At 50.9% G+C, this 13,271-nt stretch overlaps 1 protein-coding gene across 1 annotated transcript in view; it reads left to right on the top strand.

Moving 5' to 3' along the window:
- Stat1 (signal transducer and activator of transcription 1) overlaps nucleotides 1-13,271 on the top strand; it is a 40,485-nt gene that overhangs the window by 16,804 nt on the left and 10,410 nt on the right. Inside the window, exons 9-17 of the mRNA XM_028886666.2 lie at nucleotides 1,998-2,156; nucleotides 2,771-2,863; nucleotides 3,997-4,056; nucleotides 7,156-7,185; nucleotides 7,272-7,365; nucleotides 8,260-8,301; nucleotides 10,185-10,268; nucleotides 10,761-10,859; nucleotides 11,778-11,913. Of these exons, the coding sequence (XP_028742499.1) occupies nucleotides 1,998-2,156; nucleotides 2,771-2,863; nucleotides 3,997-4,056; nucleotides 7,156-7,185; nucleotides 7,272-7,365; nucleotides 8,260-8,301; nucleotides 10,185-10,268; nucleotides 10,761-10,859; nucleotides 11,778-11,913 (797 nt within the window). The remainder of the gene's footprint in view (nucleotides 1-1,997; nucleotides 2,157-2,770; nucleotides 2,864-3,996; nucleotides 4,057-7,155; nucleotides 7,186-7,271; nucleotides 7,366-8,259; nucleotides 8,302-10,184; nucleotides 10,269-10,760; nucleotides 10,860-11,777; nucleotides 11,914-13,271) is intronic.

Raw genomic sequence — 13,271 nt, forward strand, 5'->3', positions numbered from 1 at the left:
GCCAGAGGTCTAAAGATGGCCACCAGGCACCCAGGGCCGGAGGTCTAAAGATGACCTCCAGACACCCAGGGCCGGAGGTCTAGAGATGACCTCCAGGCACCCAGGGCCGGAGGTCTAAAGATGACCTCCAGACACCCAGGGCCGGAGGTCTAAAGATGATCTCCAGGCACCCAGGGCCAGAAGTCTAAAGATGACCTCCAGGCACCCAGGGCCGGAGGTCTAGAGATGACCTCCAGACACCCAGGGCCGGAGGTCTAGAGATGACCTCCAGGCACCCAGGGCCAGAAGTCTAAAGATGACCTCCAGGCACCCAGGGCCGGAGGTCTAGAGATGACCTCCAGACACCCAGGGCCGGAGGTCTAGAGATGACCTCCAGACACCCAGGGCCGGAGGTCTAGAGATGACCACCAGGCACCCAGGGCCGGAGGTCTAAAGATGACCACCAGGCACCCAGGGCCAGAGGTCTAAAGATGACCACCAGGCATCCAAGGCTGAAGGTCTAAAGATGGCCACCAGGCATCCAAGGCTGAAGGTCTAACGATGGACATCAGGCAGCCAGGGCCAGAGGTCTAGAGGGATTATTTTCTTAAGTTTTTAAGTTAAAATTAACATGCAGCCATTTGTCTTTATTCTGTAAATTGTCTGTGTGTCCTAAATGGCTCATTGGTAGAAAAGAGTTCCCAATCCTGTTTGACCCTTGCACCTTCAGGGTACTGCCTCCCTAGGCCCTCAGCTGGTCAGCCCGGGGCTGTCTGGAGACCGTGGTGGTTGCCACAGGTCATAGATTCTCTTTCAGTAGCACTGACTCTCAGTATGTAGATTGCCATTTTCTCTGCGAGTCACCATTTGAAGGGATCTTCGGGGAGACACTGGGCAGATTTTCCCAGACACCCTCTTACCTTCTCGTGTTATGCCAAGGAGCCCCCTGGTAATGCTCCGAGCTGTAAAGCCACCAGGAGAAGTAGGTGTTTTCAGCCAGGAGAAGGTGTGTTTTCAAAGATGCTCTGCCCTGGCTCTCTGAGTAGCGTAGCGCCCCCACGTGCCCGCCTCAGAAGCCGTGACGCCTCGGGCAGCGGGCACTGGCTTCCTCCTTGGGCAGGTTTGTGGGGTGGGACCTGGGCCGCGTCTCCTGTCTTTCCTCTCCTTCCTCTTCTAGGCTGCCCCGACCCCAGCCCCTCACAGTGTCTCTAGGACGCCTTGTGGTGTCAGCCCTTTTTTCAGGCAGTGCCACCTGAAGGCCTCGGCTTTGCTGGTGCCTCTCTGTCCTCCCTGTCCTGCCCTTTTGAAATCCTAGATACTCTGAGGTCAGAGGTCACCCGGAGCCCCGCCCTGGTACACCTGCTTTGTGTAGCGGTCTTCACCAGGGTTTCTGTTGCTGTGATTAAAAAAAAAAAAATGACTAAAAGCAACTTGGGGAGGAAAGGGTTTATTTCAGCTCACAACTCTCAGGTCACACTCCTTCACGGAGGGAAGTCAGGGCAGGAACCCAAAGCAGGCACCTGGAGGCAGGAACTGAAGACGAGCCCAGAGAAGGGTGCTGTCCCTGGATTGCTCCCCTTGGCTCGCTCAGCCTGCTTCCTATTCACCCCAGGATAACCAGCCCAGGGTTGGCACCACCCACAGTGGGCTGGGCCCTCTCAGTCAGTCACTAATTGAGAAAATACCTCCAGGCTTGCCCAGGGCAGTCTGACGGAGGCTCTTTCTCCACTGAGGTTCCTTTTCCCAGAAAAACAGTAGCCTGTGTCAGGTTGACACAAACATCCAGGACAGTGGCTTTCAGAACTGCGCAGAGAGAGGCCTTTGACCGTGTTGTAATTCTCCAGTGCTAATTTTTTTTTCTCTACAAGTAAGTGAGCCTGACGCTACCACGGGCCCCCATCTCCCGGCCTCTCCGAGTGTGCGGTCTAACACCACACCACGCGTCGATTCCGCGACTCTCCCTAAGCCGGGCTGCTTTGGGACTGGCTCACTGAGACTCACGTCGTGTCCCTTCCCAGGTTCACCATTGTCGCAGAGAGTCTGCAGCAGGTTCGCCAGCAGCTTAAAAAGCTGGAGGAGTTGGAGCAGAAGTTCAACTACGAGCAGGACCCCATTACGAAAAACAAGCAGGTGTTATCAGACCGCACCTTCGTCCTCTTCCAGCAGCTCATTCAGAGGTGAGCCCAGGAGGACTGGCTTTGTCCAGGAGAACACCCGTGGCCGTTCAGACAGTCTGGAAGGCTGGGGTGGGCTCTGCAGGGTTTTAATGGCACTCGGTTCCGCCTGAAGGCTGGATCCTGCCAATGGATGCCTCTTCCTTCCTTTGGCTTCCTAGGGAAAGAGTAGTGATTTTCATTCCTTCCGCTCCTCAGCCAGTCTGTGTTTGCCTCTGCAAGTCTGACCTCAGAATGCCTCTCCCCTTTTCCCTGTGCTGCGGCCTCATCGCCTGCCAGGCTCTCGTATCCAGTCTTCTGCTCTCCTGACTCAGCCTCCCAACCCAGCCCTTCACACCCACAGCAGGCTTCTGGTCTGGTCCCTCATTACCTGCTAGCCACATGGTTGCCTCAGGCTACACCTTCAGGGCCCCTTCCCGCAGTGACCTGGAGGCCACTCCACACTTAGGGCAGACTCTGTTTTTCTTACCCAGTTTGTCGGCTCTCTCCAGTGTTTTCAGTCCTTCAGTTTTCCCACCTACCTCCTCTTTGGGAAAAAAAAATCATTCATTTATTTTTTTACGGCTTCAGCTTTGATGGAAATGCTAATTTATCTATGCTTTCCTGGACGTTGACAGCTCATTCGTGGTGGAACGACAGCCATGTATGCCGACTCATCCCCAGAGGCCGCTGGTTTTGAAGACTGGGGTGCAGTTCACTGTGAAGTTGAGGTAATGAAGTTCCATACGCTGCCTGTCCTGGAACTTGTGTCTTTAATTCCCCACCCCCTTTTATTCACCCTGACTTCCTTCAGACTTACGATACTCGCGCCTCAGCTTTCCAAGTGCTGGGGTAACAGGTGTGTACCACCACATCCAGCCCTTAAGTTTCCTTCTGTAAAACGGCTCTGTGGAGTGCTCTAGAGAGAACAGTTTTCTAATAGGCATTTTAATACGAATTCTTCCTATGAATAGCCAAGGATTAGCTCAAATTAGAACTATAACTAGTATAGACCCAAATATACACATGTGCCCGTTTTGTTTTTTTTTTTTCTAATTGTAAAATAGTACATTTTCAGAGTAAGAGGAACTCAGAATATCAGAAATGTGTATCACAGCCAGTAAGTTCCCAGCAGCCTGCCCCTGATGAGCATAGGCTTGTAGTGGAGCTTTGTGAATCCCACATAGACACTGGAATAGTAGATTATGGCATCCGCATTTTTCTGTGAGTGAATTCCTATCTCTCACCAGGCTGTACCAGTGGTCTGTGATCTAAATATCTGTGGACAACTGCGGTAAACAACCCATGTCTGTCCCCACCGTGGTCTCTGGCTATCAGAGCAGGGGCACAGGTCATCCTGGTCTCTTTCTACACCACCAGTGTTGAGGTGCCATCCTGCGTTTTTCTGACTAGGGGTAGTAGCTGTAATTTAATGTCTTGGAGCTTTATATTTTGTCCAATAGCACAGGAAATTAAATACAACTTTTGTGAAGAGTGATACCCAGCTTTTGCCCGTACAGTACTGGTCAGAAGTGGGGATTTTGGTTGGAACTGTGTTGGCGGGGTTCTCTACGAAAGCGTTGCTTTCACTAACTTTTGGTCAGAGTGTCAAGTCGGTGCTGCGTTCCCTTGGAGTTTAGTGTTCGAATTTTGTCCCAGCATCGTCAGCTAGGAATTGACCCTACAGAGGCCCACAAGGAGAAAAGCCAAATGGCCGTACAAACACGTCAGTTCGTTGTAATCGCCAAATCCAGAAGTGAGGAGAGTGGGTTACATACATGTTTACAGCTGGGGGATTCGCATAATAATAAAGTTTAGTCGGCAGTTTTGTTTTTAAGGTAATGACTGTTATTTTTCTTTCCAGACTGTTGGTGAAATTGCAAGAGCTGAATTATAATTTGAAAGTGAAAGTCTCATTTGATAAGTAAGATTTCTTTCGTCTCATCTAAGATGCTATTTAAAATGCTGGTTTTGTTAACTTCCCCGTCAAATAAACAGACTGGACATTCTTCCCAGGACCCAGGGCTGGACTGCAGGCCCTGAGACTGGCCCGTGAGGAGAGGCTCCTGTGAGCTACCCCAGGGCCATCACAGGCCACTCTAGCAGAGTGACATCACCAGCTCCTCTTCTGAGGGCCGGGAGCTTTCTAGACTAGACTAAAGAACAGAGGAGAGGAGATGGCCGGCATTAGGCCTAACGCAGTAGGACTTGGCACTTCTCACCAGAGAAGAGGCCCTTAGTCCCGCACACACCCGAATGTCCAGGCCGGTCGGCAGCCCGTGGGGAGGTTGTTTCTGGAGTGACATGAGAGACATCTGGGGGTGGGGTGAGGTGGCGTTCCCTTGTGTCTCCTCTGGGCAGTGGTGGGAGCCCAGTCATGGACAGGATCTTTTATGGCAGTCCAGATGAAGGAGCCTCATCCTGTTTGCCCTCAGGCTACATCTCCATGAGCACTGACCTAGCCTCACCCCTTACGGTGAAGGAACATTCTCCCCGCCCCAGACACCTACTGCTTTTGTTGGCTTGTGTTATGTGCTAGTTTAGCTCGGTTCAAAATGACGTGTGATGATTCAGATCCGCTTCCTCGGCTTTTTGTTTCTTCCCACCCCGTTAAAAGTGTTCTTCGTTGCTCTCTCTGTCTGTGCCTTCCCTGTGGTCATCCTTTGTTTTTCTGCATGTCGTTAGTTTTTGCTGTGTAGCAAAGCGTCCCCAAAATTCAGTGGCTTGAAACCTCAAAGCTTATTATTGCTCACATGTAGCTAGAGTTTTCCTGCCTTGCCCACAGTCAGGACAAATCTTTGTCACCCGCCAGTCCCACAGCCGCTCAGATCCAACCAAGTAAACACAGAGACTTATATTGCTTACAAACTGTATGGCCGTGGCAGGCTTCTTGCCAACTGTTCTTATAGCTTAAATTAATCCATTTCCACAAATCTATACCTTGTCACGTGGCTTGTGGCTTACCGGCATCTTCACATACGGCTTGTCATGGTGGCAGCCGGCAGTGACTCCTTCTGCCTTCCTGTTCTCTCTTTTCTCCTCTCTGTTAGTCCCGCCTATACTTCCTGCCTAGCCACGGACCAATCAGTGTTTTATTTATTGACCAATCAGAGCAACACATTTGCCGTACAGACCATCCCCCAGCACAGCCAAGTGCAGACCATCTCAGACACCTGCACTCAGGCCTGTGGTCCTAATCATCCTCTATGCAGACCTGCTGGGTAAAGCCATGAGGAACCCAAGAAGGGCTCCCACAGGACATACAGAACATCCCACAGCACTCACATTCTGTGAGTTGTAGGTAGTCCTTGGGTATAGCTCCATTGGGACTGGCTGTCCCTGCATGGCCTCCTTAGCTGTCTGGGGTCTCGGTATGGGCCTCCTTCCTATGTGGGTCTCAGTGGAATTACTGGGTTCATCTTCATGGACCTGGGCTTTCTACATGATGGCAAGCAGGCAAGACCCGTGGAGGTTCTCTTGGAATGTGCCCAGTTCCACTGCCTTCCCTTGCGTTTTAGAAGCCAGTCCAGGCCCCTGAGGCGCTGGGTTACTTCCCGAAGCTCATCACACACTCAGTTGTAGCTCAATTCCTCTTCCTTGTGTGTCCCTTGTCTCTCCTGTTTATTCCAGTTCTGCTTTTTCTTCTGAGACTTCCCACGGTGGCTTTGTACCACAAAGTGTTTTCTACACAGGGGAGGAAATAGGTTCCTTTTGTGGAAATTTTTATTTCTAAAAACACTGACCTTCTAGTTGAGAGAGAAAGAAGGGTGAACTTTTGTGAGTGAGCTGTACATACATATATTTCTGCTCTATGCTGTTTGATGGGAACATGATTGTCTTAGCTCATTTTTGTGTTGCTGTGACAAAATACTTGAACTGGGTATTTTTAAAGAAGTGAGGTTTATTTATCTCACGTTTCTGGAGGCTAGGAGACCCCAGATCTGGTGGCAGGGACCTGACGGGCCTGTGCATGGCATCACATGGCAGAATTGCCCACGGCAATCACCTAAAAGAAGCAAGAGCAAGCTGAGAAAGCCATTTGTCCTTACAAACCTGTCCTACAGTGCAAGCACTAGTCTTCTGGGGCCTGGTGACCTAACCCTCTCCTCAGGACCCAGCGCTCAGCATCAATGGGGACCGAGCCTTCAGTACATGGTCTCTGTAGCAAAGCGCAGCGAGACAAGAATGACTGGGTTTATATTTGTGTGGAAATCTCCCACGGTTTTGACTTCGGGTTTTAGGAGACTGCCTCGCCCTGGGCTTAGTCACCAGCATGGAGAGAGAAAGGGGAAACATTTAACCTCAGGCTTCAAACTAAAACTGTCCGACTCGCCAGGTGGTTGAGTTTCTTGGTATTTTCTCGGGATCACTCCAAACAGTAGAGGATAAGGTGCAGACTCTGTTTCTGAGGCAGCAGAGTGCTGCTGTCTGGCTGGCTAGCGCCTGCGCAGAGGGTGCACACGCAGCATGGTCGTTTACCGAGTGCTTCACACCCGTGAACAGTTCACCCCCTCAGTGTGCTGCGGTTTAGGGTTGGCAGCAGGCTGTGTGAGAGAGAGATGCAGGGCAGACCGGCTTCCTTGCCTGCGATCATTTGGTCATTCGGTGTCCCTTGGCCTCACTGATGTGAGTGGGGAGGAAATGAATGAACCAAAGGGCAGGTGGACCGCAGGCGCAGAATATCGATTACGTTGTTATTTCGTGTTCTTTCGAGACCGACTGTGCTCTCCGGCACAGGCCGGCCTGGACCCCCGTGGTCCTCCTGTCTCTGTCTTCTGGTTCCACCCTGCTCATAGTTTGTCCTCTTGGCTTCCTTTCGTCTCGTCCTCCTTTTCCTTTCCTTTCCCGCGGTGGAGGAAGAAGACATACTTCCTGAGTAAACTAAGAGGGAAGTGGGCCAGGAGGTAGCTACAGTGCCGCCTGCGGTCTGATCATTACCTTTTTTCTTTTATTTATACATCTGTGTCAACATGTGCATCTATGAAAACTTACTTCAAATTTGCATGTTTTTGTTTTTTCACAGAGACGTGAACGAGAAGAACACAGTGAAAGGGTAGGTGAGACGTCTTCCTTGCACTCTGCTGTCTTGTTGGTCTTGTAGTTCGAACATTTTAAGGATTTATGTCTTGCACTGTACAGATTCCGGAAGTTCAACATTTTGGGCACGCACACGAAAGTGATGAACATGGAAGAGTCCACCAACGGAAGTTTGGCAGCGGAGTTCCGACACCTGGTAGGCAGAGAGAGCGCTTTGTTGTCTCAAAGCTGCCTCCGGTCCCTTGGAACCCTCATGGTGTAGTGGTCCCCTAGACTTGCCCTGCCATGGCATCCTGGTCCTTCTCCAGATCCTGTTTCTCCTCGCTGTGTTTTTGGACTCTTGGGGCTATACTGATCTCATAAAGTTCTTCATAAACTGGCACACACATTGATTCTATAAGCACCCGCCATCTCTTTCTCTGAGCAGTCGCTATGATTCCTGCAGTGTTCCCAAGGAAACCGTTCCCATGCTCTGTCTCCACCTCTCCGGCCTTTGAAGCAGCCTGATTACCGTTGTTGCAAGGGGGGGGGGGTTGGAACTTCCAGACCCAAGCTGCAATGGCTACCCACTACACATGTGTAGAAAGGCAGTGTTTCCCTCTGCCTCCCTGAACCCAGTGCTGGGCTGAGCCTGAAGGGAGGTCAATGCACCATGTTCACCGGGTACCAACTTGTGAGCGAGCCACAGACCTCTTAGCTGGGGAGAGACACGTGAGGCAAGGCCCTCTGTCCAGCTTGGGTGTGGGAGAGTGTCCAGAACAGCCCTTTAAACCTCCAGGATTAAAGTGTGAACTGGGAGACTAAGTTGGCCTGGAGTGCCGAGCCCAGCCCACCGAGGCAGACAGGAAGTCGCTCGTGAGCCTGGGCCGTGGTGTTTGATGTGCCGTTGCACACAGCAGAGCCTTGGCTCTGGGCGTCATCTCCGTCAGCGTCAGCATGCCCACATCCCACCAGGCTGCTGGAGGAGTCGCTTCCCTCTAGTTCTGCGGAGATTGTCACGTCTTTCTTTCTAGTTCTGACTAGGGACTGATTTGCCGATAAGGATATTGACCGTGACGATTAACTTGCCGTTCGTTTTCTTCTTTTCTAGCAACTGAAAGAACAGAAAAATGCTGGCAACAGAACCAATGAGGTGAGCATCTCCGGGCTGTGAGTGGGTCCTAACCAGACTCGTGTGTGTGTGGAGAGGACACATCACGGGGGTCCTCAGACATGACAGGGAAGAGCGTGTCTAGGGTGTCTGGGGATGGTGAAAATGCTCTGCCTGTGTACTTTTTGGATGGAAGGCGGTTTAACCCACAGTCTCGTTGGACCCACAAAGACAGCCAGCTGGCTGGGGATGGTGGGCTTTGTTATTGTTCCTACCTGGGTGAGGAAAGGGAGACCCAGAAGTCAGCATGATTTAACTAAAATACACAGAAAAGCTGGAGTGGGAGACTCAGGATGCCTGTCTTGGTTATGTTTACTAACTATGATGAAGCACACGATGTTTCATACATGACAAAACACCATGAACAAAAAGCAAGTTGGGGCGGAAAGGGTCTATTCTGCTTACACTTCCACATCACTGCTCACCACTGAGGGAAGCCAAGGCAGGAACTCAAACAGGGCAGGAACCTGGAGGCAGGAGCTGATGCAGAGGCCATGGAGGGGAGCTGCTTACTGGCTTGCTCATCATGGCTTGCTCAGCCTGCTTTCTTGTAGATCCCAGGACCACCCACCATGGGCTGGGCGCTCCCCCCTACCAGTCATTAATTAAGAAAATGCCCTACAACCAGATCTTATGGAGGTGTCTCCTCAGTTGAGGATCCCTCCTCTCAGATGGCTACAGCTTGTGTCGGGTTGACGTAATTAGCCAGCACGGTGGCTGATACTGAAGACCTAGTGTTGCGGAGGGTCCCCGGCCACTGAGTCTCCTACACAGTAGCCTTGCCTTGTCACAGATCCCTTTTTACAGCCTGAGCCTTAGAAGTCACGTCTGTGGTGATTGAAAAATGAAAGATGGCTGGGCAGTGGCGGCGTGCGCCCTTAATCCCAGCGCTCGGGAGGCAGGGACAGGCAGATCTCTGTGAGTTCGAGGCCAGCCTGGTCTACAGAGTGAGTTCCAGGACAGTCGGGGTTGTTACACAGAGAAACCCTGTCTCGAAAGAAAGAAAAGAAAGGGAGGGGAGGGGAGGGCAGGGCAGGGGAGGGGAGGGGTGGGGAAGGGGAATGAGAAGTGGATAGAGGGCACAGTGTCTGCCTCTGGTCTGGTTTGAAGTTGTCCTCGGTGCAGACACCGTTTGCTGTCATTCCACGTCATGACCAGTAGAGGTCACTGGAGCAATGAGACAAAGGCTGGTCTGTGCGGCATAGACTGGAAGGAGTTTTGCTCCTTAGCTGTCTTTGTGGCCTCCCAGGTCTAGCAGCCACCTCTGTAATTCCAACACCATGGTGTGATGCTTACGGAAGAGATGTGGATGAAGGCGCGTTGGACACGAACCCTATCTTTTTTTCTTTTTCTTTTTTTTTTTCCGAGACAGGGTTTTTCTGTGTAGCCCTGGCTGTCCTGGATCTCGCTCTGTAGACCAGGCTGGCCTGGAACTCACAGAGATCCACCTGCCTCGGCCTCCCGAGTGCTGGCATTAAAGGCGTGGGCCACCACCGCCCTGTGAAAAGGATACCTTTCTACCAAACCAATGCACTTATGACCGCCAAGCTTCCGTGGGTAGGTGGTCCTCTCAGTAGAGGCTGTCACGTGTGAGACATGCGCTCTCTGCCTTCACCCCCAGCGCCTGGCGGTCAAGAGGATAAACCACCCGGAGTGGCCGTTTCCCATTGGTGTCTCCTTCTCTAAATAGATTTGCCAAATTACACACACCTCTGAGGGAACACCAAAGAGCTTGGAACAGTAAAATCTGGGGTGGATTATTGCACCCTGAAGTCTGCTGGACTGCAGTGGGCTTTAGAATCTCTGCGAGCTGTTTGGGTTTTGAGAGGATCAGTGATCAAGCTGCTTTCTTTTCCTTCCCCAAGGGACCTCTCATTGTCACTGAAGAACTTCACTCTCTTAGCTTTGAAACCCAGCTGTGCCAGCCAGGCTTGGTGATTGACCTCGAGGTAAGAGTTACAGCTTCCCAAGGGAGAATGCACTTTATTTTTGCTTCTGTGAAGTTCTGTGTTTCAGTTTTTATTTCAGAGTTAACTTTACCTAATTGATAAAAAATGGACGATCCCCTTAATTTTTTTTATTATTTAAAAAAGTCTATGTGTGTGGATGTTTTTTATCTGCATGTATGTCTGTATACCACATGTATGTCTGGTGCCTGCAGAGGCCAGAAGAGGGCATCAGATCCCCTGGGACCCCAGTTACAGACAGTTGAGAGCCACCATGTGGGAGTGGGGACCAAACCTGGGTCCTTCACTGCTGAGCCAACTCTCGTCCCCAAGGTGATCTTTTCCAGCAAACACTAGGTTGACATTAATGATTTAGGAAGCTTGAGACTTGAATTAGCTTTAAAGTTTTGTAAAAGGAACGTTCTGATGGAGAGAGCCACTGTTGAGCGTCAGAACTGTGATTCCAGTGATCTCAAGGTCTTGGTTCTCTTTCAGACCACCTCTCTGCCTGTCGTGGTGATCTCCAATGTCAGCCAGCTCCCCAGTGGTTGGGCCTCCATCCTGTGGTACAACATGCTGGTGACAGAACCCAGGGTATGGAAAACACGTTCGCGTTAGTCAGTAGGGTGGTTACCCAAGACTGGAGCTGCCCGCTGCTCCCGGGACCCCGCGGCACCACTGAGGACCTTCAGTGACTGGGGAGTAGTCAGACCTGGGCAGGCTGGTGATTTCCCTGCCCTGTAGATGAACCCAGGCAGTCCATGATTTTCTCTCTCTGGTTGTGGAGCGAGTCTCTAGGTGGTGGTGTTTGTTTTAAGATGTATGCTCTCGATAAGTGAACGTGCCGTTTGCTGGTTGGGAGCATGAATGGACTGCCGGTTGGCTACTTGATTCTCATTCGGTGAAATACGTGTGTGCTCTAAAGTAGCCAGGAACTCTTGTTAAATACAGAGTTCAGGGGCTGTCGGCCCCTAGTCACGGCATTTCTGTCAGCCCGTTGATACATAACTTAAGTGTCTTTCTTTTTAAAGGCACTTTATCTGAATGTGTTGACGACTTGTCACCACTGACTCTGTAAGCCATGCCTGCCTGAAGCATTCTCTCCGTAATGGACGCCTGGCTTCCTTGTGCGTAGGCACTTCGTACTACATCAGCGCAGTGCTTGGCACGATTTTAAACAATGAAGCCACCAACAAAAGTCACAAAAATTAAAAAACCAGAGAGGCCAAAACAATTGTGAGCGGCCATAAAAAGCCAGAGTATTGTTTCGTTCCGTCTCACTTGGGAACGCCAATATGCGACCACAAAGTTGCCTCAAGTGTTGATTTTGGGGCGATAAGTAAATGTTAGTGAGTAAACAGATGCTGACATTCTAATTCTGGGACTTCTCATCCCCAGCCTGACAGCCTGTGTGTCACAGAAGCTGGCACTGAGCTCTGGGGCAGCCTGCGCCTGCAATGCCTGTGGCCAGTGGCTCCTAAGTAACCCCAGCCTCTGGTCGTTTCTTTCTAGAATCTCTCCTTCTTCCTGAACCCGCCGTGTGCACGCTGGTCCCAGCTCTCAGAGGTGCTGAGCTGGCAGTTTTCGTCAGTCACCAAACGAGGTCTCAACGCAGACCAGCTGAGCATGCTGGGAGAGAAACTTCTGGGTAAGGTGGACCCGCGGCTCCCGTCAGCTCTCTCTTCCCATCTCTCTTTATTCTCTGTTTCTCAAAGGTAGGAGAATGTTAAAAATCGGGTGGCTTTTTAATTACAGCCGAGTGAGATTAATGCTTTGAAAACAAAATTAAGTCCTGGAAAAGGAAAAGTGAATCCCGCCTCTCCCTTAACGTTTCCGAGATGGCATCTTAAGGGGAAGCTTTTAGATTATGAAAATATGTTACATGAGCCTGAAATAAGTTATTGATGGACAAATGAGATCGGACTTGTCCTTAGGGAGTAAATGAGGAAAGTCCCTGATGCAGAATCAAGTTCTAGGCTTAAAAGCCCCGGACTCTTGTGTTGGGGGGGCAGTTTTGTTGATCAGGGAGAGTCTGGACCGTGGTGGCTAATTCTCTCGGAGTGACTGATGAAGAAAAGACTCAGTCATCATTGACAGATCTTCCAGTAAACGGGAGTATCTGAACCATGTCTTTAAAATTCCATCAGCACTGTTGTCTGGATTTGCTGTCTGTGTAGCAGGGTGGCGTAGACACAGCGGAAGTGGCCCTTCTCAACCGGGTGGCCCTCAGCAGTGCCTTCTCTCAAATGTGCACATTAACAGAGGTCTAAGATCTCGTTCTGGTGTCTGCATTTGATGGGATGAAAGGATTTTTTTTTCCTGCTTGTTGCTTATCTGTGGTTTTCTTAAACGAAGGCAGTGGACTTACCATAGCTCAGACCGTGTGCTGGTTTAATTTCTACGGCTCATCATGATTATAGTTTGCATCAGTCTGAGTCACTGTCCAGTTTGTGAGAAGGTGGAGGGAAAGAACCAAAGTCTAAAGCAAGCTTGTAGATAGAATCGAGTACCAGTTCAGCTGGTCACTGGGGGGTGATCTCGGACTTACTTCAAACTCTTCAATTAATCTACAGGGCTTCTGGTAGGGGAGACTTCATGTAGGCAGTTATGGGAGCAACAGGAAATGATGCTGGATGGGGGTGGGAAGGAGGGCTTCTCCAGAAAGCCTTGTGAGTTAGGGCGGGGTGGGGGTTGGGGGGGCGGACAGATCATGCCAGAGTGAGATCAGCTTGGAAGGCAGGGTCATGTAGCGAGATTTAGAGATCGGTCCTCTCTCCGAGGAGAGGAGCTAAGAGGTAGCAGATGGCAGGGCTTTCTAATGCCTCAGCTTTCTCTGCACGCTTTCATAATCAGATGCCCAGTAATCCCCACCATTCCTTCATGCGGTTAGAATCCGGGCAGCCAACAGGCAGGGTGGTGCACATCTGTAACCTCAGCGCTGCTGGAGGCAGGGGCCAGGGAGGGGGCGATGAGTGTGAGGCCGGGCTGGGCTACATAGGGAGACCC

Source organism: Peromyscus leucopus, chromosome 13 (genome assembly GCF_004664715.2).
Source record: "Peromyscus leucopus breed LL Stock chromosome 13, UCI_PerLeu_2.1, whole genome shotgun sequence".
Classification (NCBI taxonomy): Eukaryota; Metazoa; Chordata; class Mammalia; order Rodentia; family Cricetidae; genus Peromyscus; species Peromyscus leucopus.